The 14089-nt window shown below is 36.7% G+C and overlaps 1 protein-coding gene across 1 annotated transcript in view; it reads right to left on the bottom strand.

Annotated features, from left to right (window-relative positions):
* Positions 1–14089, bottom strand: part of LOC140436827 (WD repeat-containing protein 48 homolog) — a 62819-nt gene that overhangs the window by 13671 nt on the left and 35059 nt on the right. Inside the window, exons 9-10 of the mRNA XM_072525957.1 lie at positions 12266–12373; positions 8272–8489 (exon numbers count right to left, since the gene is read on the bottom strand). Coding sequence (XP_072382058.1) covers positions 8272–8489; positions 12266–12373 — 326 coding nt within the window. The remainder of the gene's footprint in view (positions 1–8271; positions 8490–12265; positions 12374–14089) is intronic.

Below are 14089 nucleotides of genomic sequence, written 5' to 3'. Positions count from 1 at the left end.
AAAGGAGCGATTGGTTTCTAAGACTGCCGATAATAATAAAGTGTTATTCCAAATAGTTGTATGATGCAGATGTTCGTTGTCAAGAGAGAAGCGGGTGGTATGTTGTATGTATAATAAAAACGGTAGGAGGAGACAGAGAAAGAGTGGGAAAGATATGTTTTTTTTCGTTAGAGTGTGTTGATTGGTCAAGGAAGAGATTTTAGGATATGGTATGAAAGAAAACGAGAGGTTTGTTTTAGGAAGGAAGGAATTTAAAAAGAAGTTACATTCGAGATTTGGAAGACAAAGATTATTTTGATTTTCTTCGTAAAATTATTCATGTAAAATAAATTTTGGTGTTTGCCGGTAAAAAGTGAAAAGTGAAAAAAGTTTTTGGTAGCAATCACGTAGTGCAAAGCAGATATTATCAAACAAATTTAAAGCTTTTTTAATAAATACACAAATTATCTCGAGGCGGAGCTGTCGATGTCTTTTTGAGAGGCCACCAGATTTGGAGATTTGTAAGCAGCATTTTATTGCCAATATTTTATTTTGAATTCTTTGGGCAAAGATCGAACCGGAAGGACAGCACGTTGGACTAGGAGAAGCGGGGTTAAGAAGAGGAAGCCCTATAAATTTGCAGATTAAATTTTAATTTAGAATTTTCAAAAGACAATCATAAGGAAACAGAGATGTTTTGAACAGTTATCGGTTTGTGAATAGAAACGGTTCCTAGAACTGAAGAACACGTTAGGAACATTTGATCTGTATGTTGCTTTTTGGATGTTTACAATTTAGATGGCATAATTTTGATCTGTTAGAAAATTTTATTTATTTTATATAGCAGGTATATGAGTTGGCAGGTATGATCAAGTACTCTCATGGACAAAAATATCGAATATTTTGGAATTTTAAAATTTTTTTTGTAGTCATTATTATTTCAAAATAATTTTAGATTACTGATAATATTCATATAGTAGGCTGATGTACTCAACTGGTTTGAGATATTTTGATGTTTATTTTGACGTTTATTCAGTGGTTAGTGTCATTCGTACATTTCATCATTAAAAAAAAAGTTTCTAACGAGATTTCTACTCTGGAAAGCAAAGTTTCTGCTAAAATCTCTTCGGAAATCTCTAAAGTCACTTCTGAGATGTCTGCCCTGGACGATAGAATATCTTCGTTAAAAAACCAAGTTGCTGTCGATAAGTTGGCCTTCGAAGAAAATATGAAAGAGATGGAAAGGAAGATGGAGGAAACAGGGACAGCAGAGAGAGGATACAAGCCAATTACAGCAGAGACAAAAAAAAGACGAGACGAAATGTAAGTTGGAAACACGGCCGAAATTTGAAGGAAGTGGAGGTTCTGTTCATGTTAAAGTCTCAACTTTCGACGGAAAATCATCATGAAACAACTACATGAAACAGTTCGAATCAGCCGCAAGAGCGAATGGATGGTCTGAAAAAGAAAAGGCTGTAAACCTGACTATCGCTCTTCGAGGAGATGCCTTAGATGTGCTTCAGACCATAGCCGTGGAGGAGACGGATGATTTCAAACAACTGTAGAAGAGGTTAAATATGCGATATGGCCACGAACATTTGGAGCATGTATATCAGTCGCAGCTTAAAAATCGAAGACAGAAGAAAGATATGAGGTAGATATTGCCAGATTAACAGATTAACAGATAACAGCTCCCGAAGACATGATGGAAAAATTCTTATCCGCCGCCCTAGAATACGAGTCAGCTACACAGGCGTCTGGCGGTTACAGTAAAGTTAGGACTGTAAAAGAGGAAGGAGTTGAAGATAAAATTGACCAGCTCGTTAATGTGATGAAAAGTATTACATGCAGGAAAACGAAGACCATAAAATCAAGAATCTCACCATCAGGAAAACTAGAACGAGTCGGCCTTAGGGGGGCAGCTTCGACCCGGAACTTTTCCAAAGACCCTCTCCTACTAATAGCTTCTTTGAAATGTCGTGAAGATAGTGTATATGTAGATGGAGAAATAAATGGTAGAAGCCATACGTTGTTGGTGGATACCGGAGCGACCAGAACCATTATACGCCCAACAGTTATAAACAGCCGTAAGAAACTGTTACCAACGAGGTTGCGACTTCGGACCGCTTCAGGTGAAAATGCCAACATTCATGGAGAAATCCAGGTACAATTGGGAATTGGAGCAGAAAAGTTCGTCCTTACTGTTATAGTTGCTGACATCGAAGAGGAGGTTATATTAGGAATGGACGTAATGAATATGCATGGATTCCAATTGGATTTTAAGAATAAGGTAATCAAAGTTGGCAACGAGGAGGTATTTCTTAATCCACATGATGACAACACTGTGCAAGCAGCCATTAAAGAAGATACAGTCGTGCCTGCGAGAAGCGAAACGATCATAGTAGCGCGGCTACAGGGAATTGTGGACTGTTATGGTGGAGCCTTGGAACCATGACGACGAGGTTGGCCGTGGAATCATAATTGGAAAGGAATTGGTGACTTCGGCTAAAGAAATTCCTGTGAGACTTATCAATGTAAATGACTACCCAGTGACCATCAAGAAAGAGACAAAAGTAGGAACTTGTGTACCTGTGACATCCATAATCCGTCAGGCGACAACATCTGATAATTCCAACGACAAATTCGACCAAATGGTTGCAGTTGCTGGACAGTCTCTAAATCAGATGGAGAAACGGAAATTAAGGGAATTTCTTCCGCAGTATCGTGATATTTTCGTACCGAAAGGAGGAAAGACGGGAAGAACAACCGTTGTTAAGCATAAAATTGATACTGGTAATACTAAGCCAATTCGTCAAACAGCTCGACGACTACCACAGGCGAAAAGAGAGGAAGCTGAAACAATTGTTCAGGAAATGAAGAAAGACGGGGTGATAAAACCTTCTACGAGCCCATGGGTCTCTCCCGTGGTCCTGGTTAAGAAGAAAGACGGAACGACGAGGTTCTGTGTGGATTACCGTTTGCTGAACAACGTTACCAAGAAAGATAGTTATCCTCTGCCTCGGATCGACGATACATTGGACTCATTGGCTGGAAGTAAATTGTTTTCTACTTTGGATTTGAAGTTTGGATACTGGCAGGTAGAAATGGACCCAGTAGATAAAGAGAAGACAGCCTTCACCACTGGATCTGGATTGTGGCAATTCAACGTTATGCCATTTGGACTCTGTAATGCTCCTGCGACATTTGAGAGGCTTATGGAAAATGTGTTGAGAGGGTTATCTTGGAAAACATGCCTGGTTTACCTAGATGACATAATCGTCTTGGAGGAGACATTTGAAGATCATCAGAAGAATTTAGAAAACGTTTTTAATCGACTTAAAGCTGTCCGATTGATGTTAAACCCCAAGAAGTGCCAGCTATTTCAAGGTAAAGTCAATTATCTGGGTCATATAGTCAGTAAAGAAGGAGTGGCCGTGGATAAGGGAAAAATCGATTCCATTAAGGAATCGCCAGAACCTACTGACAAACATCAAGTGAGAAGTTTTCTTGGACTACTTACTACCGAAGGTTTATTAAGAAATTTGCAGATATCGCTAAGCCAATAACGCGACTCACAGAGGAAGCAAGAGATTACCGCTGGGATAGAGACTGCCAAAATGCCTTTGAGACCTTGAAAAAGCATTTAATAACAGCACCAATTTTAGGGTATCCACTACCAGAAGGAGAGTTCATCTTAGATACAGATGCAAGTATTGTGGGAATTGGAGGAGTGCTGTCTCAGATACAAGGAGGACAGGAGGGGGAATTATTGCGTCACGAGAAGAGAACTTCTAGTAGTAGTGAAATCAGTAGAGCACTTCTATCAATACCTCTATGGCAGAAAGTTTTTAATCCGAACCGACCATGCCGCCCTTAAGTGGTTGATGCAGTTTAAGAATCCAGAGGGTCAGATAGCCAGGTGGATCGAACGACTTCAAGATTGACCATCGGGCCGGAGTTAGCCTTCAGTTAGTCGGAAACGCTGATTCTCTTTCCAGAAGGCCATGCCCAGCAGAGTGTTCCCACTGCAACAAAACGAAATCCAAGGAAGCAGCAGTGCTAAGAGTAACGATGGTCAACGACGACTGGACGCCTACCAAGATAAGGGAAGAACAAGAGAGAGATCCAGTTGTACAGAAAATTTGAAAATGGAAAGAGGAAAACCGTCGACCACCTTGGCAAGAAATATCAAACCTATGCTCAGTAGTTAAGACGTATTGGGCCCAGTGGGACTCATTTATCATGGAAGATAGCTTGCTCAAACGAGTCCTGGAAAATGATGACGGTTCAGAGAAGAGAAGACAGTTGGTGATCCCAAAGAGCTGAATAGCCGAAGTACTTCGTCAGTTACACGACAGTCCATTATGAGGGCATTTTGGTGTAAAGAAAACCCTTCAGCGAATTCGGGAACGGTTTTATTAAATGAACAGTTCCGAAGACGTAAAAGACTGGTGTAAGAAATGTACTATTTGTGCTACGAGTAACGGGCCTTACCGAAAAAGGAGAGCTCCTATGAGACAATATAATGTTGGAAGCCCGTTTGAAAGAGTAGGTTCGGACATCGCTGGGCCATTTCCAGAAAGTGAAAATGGAGGCAAGTACATGTTGGTAGTAATGGATTACTTTACTAAGTGGGTCGAGATTTACGCACTTCCAGACCAGAAGGCCGCCACCATTGCAGATAAGTTGATCCAAGAATATATCAGCCGATTTGGACTGCCTTTGGAGATCCATAGTGACCAAGGCAGGAACTTTGAAAGCGATCTATTCCAAGGAATATGTGATAGACTAGGCATGAAGAAAACAAGAACTACAGCATATCATCCGCAATCGGATGGTATAGTAGAACGGATGAATAGGACAGTTGACAAGTATTTGACAAAGATGGTGTCCGATCATCAGCGAGACTGGGACCAATATCTTCCGTTCTTCACAAGGGCCTACAGATCTGCTGTTAATAAATCAACAGGTCAGACACCAGCCAGAGTCCTATTCGGACGCGAAATGCGACTACCTTGTAATCTAGAGTTTGGGTGTCGACCTGGAGAAGATGTAGCAGGTGAGGATTATGTGATCGAATTACGAAGAAGAATACACGATGTTCATGAGTTGGTCCGTTTCCATCTTCAGATCGCTAGCGACCGAATGAAGAAACGGTACGATACACAAGCCAAAAAGGGTTGCTTTAAGAAGAACGACAAGGTCTGGCTCTATAATCCCAAGAAGCGAAAAGGTTGTTCGCTTCTTGGGATTATAGAGCCAAGTCTTGGTTCGCTTCGAAAATTGCAGCAGTTTTGGGAAGGTCCATACCTCATTATGGAGAAGATCAACGATGTCATCTACCGAATAAGCAAGATTCCGAGGGGAAAGCCGATGATAGTACACCATAACCGGCTGGCGTCTTTCGAAGGTAACCACGACATAGATGAAGAAGTGGAAGTAAACCAAGCCCAAGATGTGTCTGACCTCACGTTTGAGTGGGGTGCACCCAATTCATGGGTGCCTATGGAGGTACCGGTAAAGAAAGATATGGTGTTACCACTGAACAAAAGCAAGATCTACTCGCGCTTTCCGATGACTACTCGCTGGCCCTTACCATCCCGGCCAGTATCAAAGACGCACCAGGGTTGGCATCCGTATTTCGAAGAAAGTTCGGTCGAGTTGCAGAACTTCAATGCCAAGTGCCAGCTCCCGGGAAAGCCTTGAAACTCCAAGATGCATCACGTTACCTTTTCTACCTGGTAACAAAAGACACTGCCCGTGACCAACCTACCTACCGAGATGTATGGGAAGCCTTACTTCAATTGAGAGAGCACGTACTAGAGTCCGACGTGCAAAAGTTAGCCATGCCAAAGTTAGAGTGCCGTCAATTAGATTGGAGGGTTATCCGAAGTATGGTGGAGGACATCTTTAAAGACATCGAAGTCCAGGTGTTTGTTGCAATCCGCATAGTTACTGGTGCGGAGAGAAAACCGTCCCTTGTCATTTTTATACAACTGGAAGTTGTAAAAGAGGGTCGAGTTGCCGATACCAGCATACCGTTCCAGTTCCAGTCCCGACAAGGTTCCAGGAGGAACCATCTTTTAAGAGGGGGCAATGTTACGATAGATAATGACGTGTCATATGACTCAAAACTGTAAACATATTTATTACTAATATCCTTTCTCATTCAAGTATTTTCCAGATCATATACCTGCCGGCAGAAATGTCTAGTCCTCTACGGTAAAAGACCTGTTTGGCTCCACGACGATCGGAGAAGTTCTGGAAGGTCAAATGCCGTTTCGAGAATAACTGTATTTTATATATAAACACGAAAGTTTTTGAAGAACAGTTAGTTTGAGTCCGAAAATATAATTGTACGCGATAAATAAATATTGTGAAATAAATTAGTAATAAAGACTTTAAAAAATTTGTAAGTGTTATAAATGGAACCTTTAATAATAAATAATAACAATAAATTAGATTAATAATAACATAACAATATGCACAAAAAGGTATCGCACGACGTCTCAGCAGAACTGAATCTATAGTTTCGAATACTCTAAAAAGGTACAGCGAAACAGGAAATTTTGTACGAAGGCCTGGTCAAGGACGCCCAAGGTGCACAACCGCAATTGATGACCGTTTTTTTGTTCTTAATTCTACACGAAATCGTTCATTGACATCGATGCACCTCAGAAATGAGCTATTAAATGTTAGACAAGTTAATGTGAGTTCACAAACAGTTAGACGAACATCAAAAGAAGCAAACTTAAAGCCCAGACGCCCCGCCAAAGTTCCACGTCTCCTCCAAATCATAAAGCTCGTCGTTTGGAATGTGCATGAACACATATTTAGTGAAATATCGACAACTGGAAAAACGTCCTTTTCACTGATGAGACCAGAATCGTATTATGGAAGCCAGATGGTCAAATCTACCTCTACAGAAGAGTTGGAGAACGATTCGCCAGCTGCAGTCTCGCCCAGACTGTTAGTTTTGAAGTTGATGGCATAATTCTTTGGGAAGGTATTAGTTGGGGGGTACGTACCGCGCTTGTGAAAGTGATTGGACGGATGACTGGTGATTATTACGTTTAAAACATCCTGTAAGATCATGTTTTGTCATATGTTGGTTACATTGATATGAAAGATTTACGTTAATACACGATAATGCTCGACCAGATGCTGCTGCCATAGTGAGTAATTATCTTGATGAGTTTCAAATTCGAAGATTGGATAGGCCACCGTTTAGCCCGGATTTAAATCCAATAGAGCACATTTGGGATCACCTAAAACGCAGCATACGACAAAGAAATCCCGTTCCAAATACGATAGAGCAGCACAGGCTGAATGAAATGCAATTTCCCAAGGATATTTCCAAAATTTACTTGCAAGCTTGCTGAGAAAGATGCAAGCAGTAATAAGAGCTAGAGGGAGGAATACTCATTACTGATCATGCACTTCTTTCAGTTAAAACGACTTGTTCAAGCAATTTAAATTATCATTTAAGTTTGGAGTGAAATAACCTTATTTACCTAATATTATACATTTATTTTTTTCGCAATTTTCTCCGCATAAAAACTTAAAATTGTTCATTAAACATTGTTAACATAAACTCTATTTTACAATAAACGACTTGATTGACCAGAATTTATTTTGAAAAAACAAAAATTAGAAAATTCCAAAATATTCGATATTTTTGTCCATGAGTGTATATTGATGTATTTTATATTTGATATTTTTTTGATCTTATTTGCTATACAATATGTTGATAAAATTTACATTAGATATTTAGGTATATTTTTATTATTCCTTTTGGTCCTCTTACTTGCAAATACAAAAACAGAGATACTGAGCCACAAGAATACAGCCTGAGACAAATTAAATTATAGGTAAGCTGTTTGAAGTAATAGATAAATTATAATTTAAAATTAATATTTTAACGCGTATAGTTACAATACAACATGCATTTCAGGTAAAAAATCGTGCTCCATATACCTAAACTCACAAACAGTTAGAAAGTGGGGTGCGCAAATAAGTGTGGTCGAACGCACCACGTGTGCGTGTACTCGAGGATTAATACAAGAAATTAAAAATTATAAAGTAAACTCTTTATTATTGATTTTTATAGATATAAAACCGACACGCTTATAATAAGGAGTTCATTTTACAAATTATGGTTTACTGCCAAACTATATCTACCAAGAGATATTGAAAACATGTCAGCGTTTATCCTAATTTCACTATGTTTTGGAAACTAAATGCATAACTTATAATTTAATGAAAAGTTGAATATAATAATTTTTAAATTACCTTAAAATAAGCGGAATATGTTTAGGGACGCTAAAGTAAAGGCTATGTTCTGGATCAGTCTCGACTCCTCTCCAATGCTCAAACAGAGCTTGAAGCAACAATTTTCCATAATTTACTTTATGATCTGGATCTGGAGCATCTTTGATGCCTACGTCCCTTGCCGATAACCAAGCTGAGAAACAATCAACTTCGTCTTGTCCTAAGTGTATCGTCAACATCTAATAACATATTGAAGCATTATTTATAATATTGTATCAATTACAATAAAAATTTTTTATGTACAGTTAGTGAATTTGAAGATAATGATCAGTTACACACAAGAACAGAAGAACAGGAGTCACAGATGCAGTTGAAAAAATAGCCATGGCTAAATGGGCTTGGGTCGGACATGTTGCCAAATTAACGGATGATAGATGGACCAGAAAGATTCTGGAATGGCGACCAAGGCAAGAGGCATATCGAAGCAGAGGACGACCACCGACTAGATGGACGGATGATATCAAGCGCATCACCACAAACTGGATGCAAGAAGCTCAAGATAGAAATAGGTGGACAATTTTACGGGTGGCCTACGTTCAGCAGTGGGCAAATATAGGCTAATTGATGATGATCAGTTACATATATACTCTAACAAGAATTGGGGAAGTTGACTCATAAATGTAACATGGTATACTAACTGTACGAGGTGCAAATTAAATACGCCGGTTATTAATAAGAAAAAATAATATCGGTTCACATTTTGATAGTTCTCAGTACATTTTAATTGGTAATATGCGCTCCTTTGCAGTGAGACAGCTGTAACAACAGACGTATTCATGATGTGTTTCAGCAAATTATAATTTGGTAATCACAATTTGAGTGGCGTTTCGCAGTGGCGTTTCATAAAGGCGTCTTAAAAGTATTAGTCCTTTTGAAAAGTTATATTGAGATTACATTTTTGACAAGACGCAATTTTATTTTTTTTTATCTGTGTGGGTGGTTATTATAAGCTAAAGTTCAAGTTTGAGGGGTCACTACCGTTGTCCCCCGGCCACCATCTTGGAAAAAGGGAGAACTTATGAGAGATAACAGGGAAGAAATAAATGAAACATTACCAACTAATGAAAATATACAAATTCTAATATCAGCGATGAAACAGGCAATTAAAACCTTAAAAAGTGGTAAAGCACCAGGTCCTGATGAAATTCCAGTAGAAATATTAAAAATCCTAAACGACGAAAATATAGACCGTCTAACTAAATTAAAATAAATAAATTGGAGGATAAACCATTAGAGAGGGTCGACAAGTATAAATACCTCGGAGCAATTATAAACACACAGTTAGATAAAGATGAGGAGATAAAGGTCAGAATTTAAATAGCTCGAAAAGGATTTATAAAATACGTATGTGCGAAATGTGGCTAAATAAGCGTATTCTTAAAATTCCTTGGACTGCAAAAGTCTCAAATGAAGACGTGGTAAGACGAATTAGACATGGCGGAAACCTTATGAACACGATTAAAATAAGAAAAACATCCTATCTGGGCCACAAACTTCGAAACGATAAATAGTCTCTTCTACACGTCATCATGTAAGGAAGAGTAGAGAGAAGAAAAAAAATATTAGCTGAGGAATAGCAGAGATTGGACTAACCTCAGTGTTTAACAGATATTTCACGTTGCAAAAGATAGAGAAGCGTTTAAAGAAGTGATCGCCAACATTCTTTAGAAGACGGCACAATAAGAAGAAGGATGTACATAGTAAGGATTAATAGGCAATCCAAAAGGAAAATATGAGACATCATTAACCTATTGAATAACTAACAATTCTATAGCGTATTTTTAGACAAATCCAAGAAACGTAAGATAAGAAAATATCGTAACCAAATCTGACATGACATTTTTCATTATTTTGTAGGTTAGTTTTCATAAGATATAAAATTGACGAGTGCAATTGGAATTTAAAAAATCATTATGTCGTTAATTAATTTCTCTCATCATTATGTATCAGCACCATTGGTACGATGAGCGTCAACGAAATACAAAAAACTAAATCATATTGTTCGAAAACTGTTTATCAGTGGGATCTAAGTTTTGTTAAATGTGAATAAGAAAAATGAGAGAGAGAGAGAGAGAATAAGAAAAAAGAACTCAAAGAACTCAAAAGAACTCAAGGACAAAAATATCGAATATTTTGGAATTTTCTAATTTTTGTTTTTTCAAAATAAATTCTGGTCAATCAAGTCGTTTATTGTAAAATAGAGTTTATTTTAACAATGTTTAAGAACAATTTTAAGTTTTTATACGGAGAAAATTGTGAAAACAATAAATGTTTAATATTAGGTAAATAAGGTTATTTTACTCTAAACTTAAATGATAATTTAAATTGCTTAAAAAAGTCGTTTTAACTAAAAGAAGTGCATGATCAGTAACGAGTATTTTCGCCTCTAGCTCTTACTACTGCTTGCATCTTTCTCAGCATGCTTGCAAGTAAATTTTAGACATATCCTTGGGAAATTGCATTCCATTCATCCTGTGCAGCAAGCCGAAGCTGCTCTATCGTATTTGGAACGGGATTTCTTTGTCGTAAGCTGGGTTTTAGGTGATCCCACATGTGCTCTATTGGATTTAAATCCGGGCTAAACGGTGGCCAATCCAATCTTCGAATTTGAACCTCATCAAGATAATTACTCACTATGGCAGCGGCATGTGGTCGAGCATTATCGTGCATTAACGTAAATCGTTCATATCCAATGTAACCAACATATGACAAAACATGATCTTGCAGGATGTTTTAAACGTAAGAATCACTAGTCATCCGTCCAATCATTTCCACAAGTGCGGTACGTACCTCCCAACTAATACCTTCGCAAAGAATTATGCCATCAACTCCAAAACTAACGGTCTGGCCGAGACTGCAGCTGGCGAATCGTTCTCCAACTCTTCTGTAGACGTAGTTTTGACCATCTGGCTTCCATAATAGGATTCTGGTCTCATCAGTCAAAAGAACGTTTTTCAAGTTGTCGATATTCCACTAAATATGTGTTCTTGCAAATTCTAAACGACTAGCTTTATGTTTTTGGAGAAGACGTGGAACTTTGGCGGGGCGTCTGGGCTTTAAGTTTGCTTCTTTTGATCTTCGTCTAACTGTTTGTGAACTCACATTAACTTGTCTAACATTTAGTAGCTCATTTCTGAGGTACATCGATGTCAATGAACGATTTCGTGTAAAATTAAGAACCAAAAAACGGTCATCAATTGCGGTTGTGCACCTTGGGCGTCCTTGACCAGCCCTCGTACAAAATTTCCTGTTTCGCGGTATTTTTTTAGAGTATTCGAAACTATAGATTCAGTTCTGCTGTCGTGCGATATCTTTTTGTGCATATCGTTCCTCGTACAAAATTACAATATGTGCTACTTGGGCTTCATCGCAATGTCGAATTGGTGGGATACTTACTTTAAACTTAGTTAAACAAAAACAGTATTTAATTAAACTTAATAAATTAAACTAAAAATAACCGAATTAGTATGATTTTTGCTTTACGTGAAGAAGGCTTTTTATGATAAAATGTACGAATGACACTAACCACTGAATAAACGTCAAAATAAACATCAAAATATTTGAAACCAGTTGAGTACATCAGCCTACTATATGAGTATTATCAGTAATCTAAAATTATTTTGAAATAATAGTGACTACAAAAAGAAATTGAAAAATTCCAAAATAGTCGATATTTTTGTCCATGAGTGTATATGGAAGAAGGGGACAATTAAAACTATATTTTATAAATTTTATAGACATTAAAAAAATTGTTTATTTTATTTACCATTTATATTTTTGGATCGTAAGTTCTCAAACTTAAGTTGTCAATTACATAAAAAAAAGTTGTTCAATAAATGGTATTAGTCCCAAATATGATTCAAAAGTATATGTATTATCAATTGCACTAACTCTTAATTAAGAATGAATGGAACTAGAAAAAGAACTATCCACCATTTGTTTTGAAAATACTTACTCCAGTTTTGAGATCAATGTTAAACCAATTGGGTACATAGATCATTTTAAATCTATTCTTTTCCTCCTCCTGAAAATTAACTTGTCCCAAGTCTTCTATTTTCCTAGCCTAAAAATATGCAATGGTTAATTTCCTCATAACTGATAAAAGTAACTTGTTCTAATGTTTAGAATTTTATATGAATTTGGTATATATTGCCGTTTGAATAGTTGCATTAACGCAACATTCAGTCATTTTGGACTTAATTACAATTACCCAGTTCGAGTTTTTGGATATCATGGGAATAGATCACACTACAGAAGATAAACAGATAACGATACAGATATCGCAGGGTTATCATCGCAACCTTGCAGAAATCTGGTAACTATGCAGTTAAAAATTGTTTCGTAATACTTCACTATGCAAAGCTGCATTGACACTTAAACAATTGCTGAGTGTCTCGAACGAAATGTAAGTGCTGCTGTGATAGTTAACTGTTAGTCTTCAAAAAACTAACCTAACCTAACATTGCGGAAAAATTAAAATTATTATTCGGAAGCTACCCTTATGTGACGTATTAGTTATTTGTGTATTATTTCTAAAATATTATATTGAAACAGTTCGTATTTGATCTAACAAATTTTCCTATGACCTTTTGTTTTTCATCTCAATGTCAAAACGAAACACTACTATTTTGATATATCAAATATTTTTATGTGGAAGTAAATAAAATGGCAAAATAACATTATTAATTTAACGATTTCCTTTAGATCGGTTCCGTTTAAAAATAAAATTTTTGATTTGCATATTGTGTTATATGAGATTAAACAACAATTTATTTAATGAAAATGATATTTTACATTTGTTTTTATGTTCAGATTTTCAATCTGGAAATCGTTTTCAAAAAATCTTTAAAAATAAGAATTATCCAAAACTTTACCTGTAAATGTTTACAAATGGAAAGATGCATTAATAGTCATGAAAGAAACGAACAGAAAAAAAGGGAAAAGCAAAAAATCTTACTAAGTGAAGAAAAAATCTCGAAAAATTGGAAATCGAAACGTCAAAAGAAATGTAAAATGTAATGCTTATTACAATCTTTGTTGGCTTAAACCCATATAAAATAATATTCAACTTGAACATCTCACAAGAAAGCAATTTCAGGACCCCTTTAAAATGTTTGAATTATACAAAATACTTTTTTTTACTATGAGAACAAAAAAGCTACGTTACAAAACAAGTTAGTTTCTTTAGTTAAAAAGTTATATGTTAAAAGCTGGAAGCCCAAAGTCGTAAAAGACAAATCGTAAAAATTAAGAGAGGTGTTATACAAGTATTTGTTTCCTCCATTAATTATCCAAACGTAGGCTTTAGTATAAGAAATCATTAATGAGGAAATGAAAGGGTAATATGGCACTGTTATTAACAGATAACCTAGAAGATTTACGAAGTATTACTGAAAAGACGAAAGGAATCACTTATTATTAACTTGAAAGTATGACTTAAAAAAATAAATAAAATGTAAGTTATTCGAAAACATTTCTGATAATTTCCAACTTATATGATGGTTGATACCTTTGCTCTGCCCTGCAAAACTATAACTGTTCTTCTTCTTCTTTTTATAGATATGACTCTGTCTGTTCTTCAATGTGTCTCCAGTAAGTTGTTTCATTGTTTTCTTGGTCTTCCCACTTATCGTCTTCCTATTGGGGAACCGTCTCTCGCCTTACTTACTTTACTTTATTTGTTGTCATTCGACTTAAATGATCGTTCCATTCTACTTCTTCCCTTTCTTACCCAGTCCTTGATGTTCTCCACTTTGCATCTCCATCGTATATATGTACT

Source organism: Diabrotica undecimpunctata, chromosome 3, assembly GCF_040954645.1.
Source record: "Diabrotica undecimpunctata isolate CICGRU chromosome 3, icDiaUnde3, whole genome shotgun sequence".
In the NCBI taxonomy this organism is placed as follows: domain Eukaryota; kingdom Metazoa; phylum Arthropoda; class Insecta; order Coleoptera; family Chrysomelidae; genus Diabrotica; species Diabrotica undecimpunctata.
Note: the sequence above shows the minus strand (reverse complement) of the source record. Positions and strands in the feature narration are given on the sequence as shown.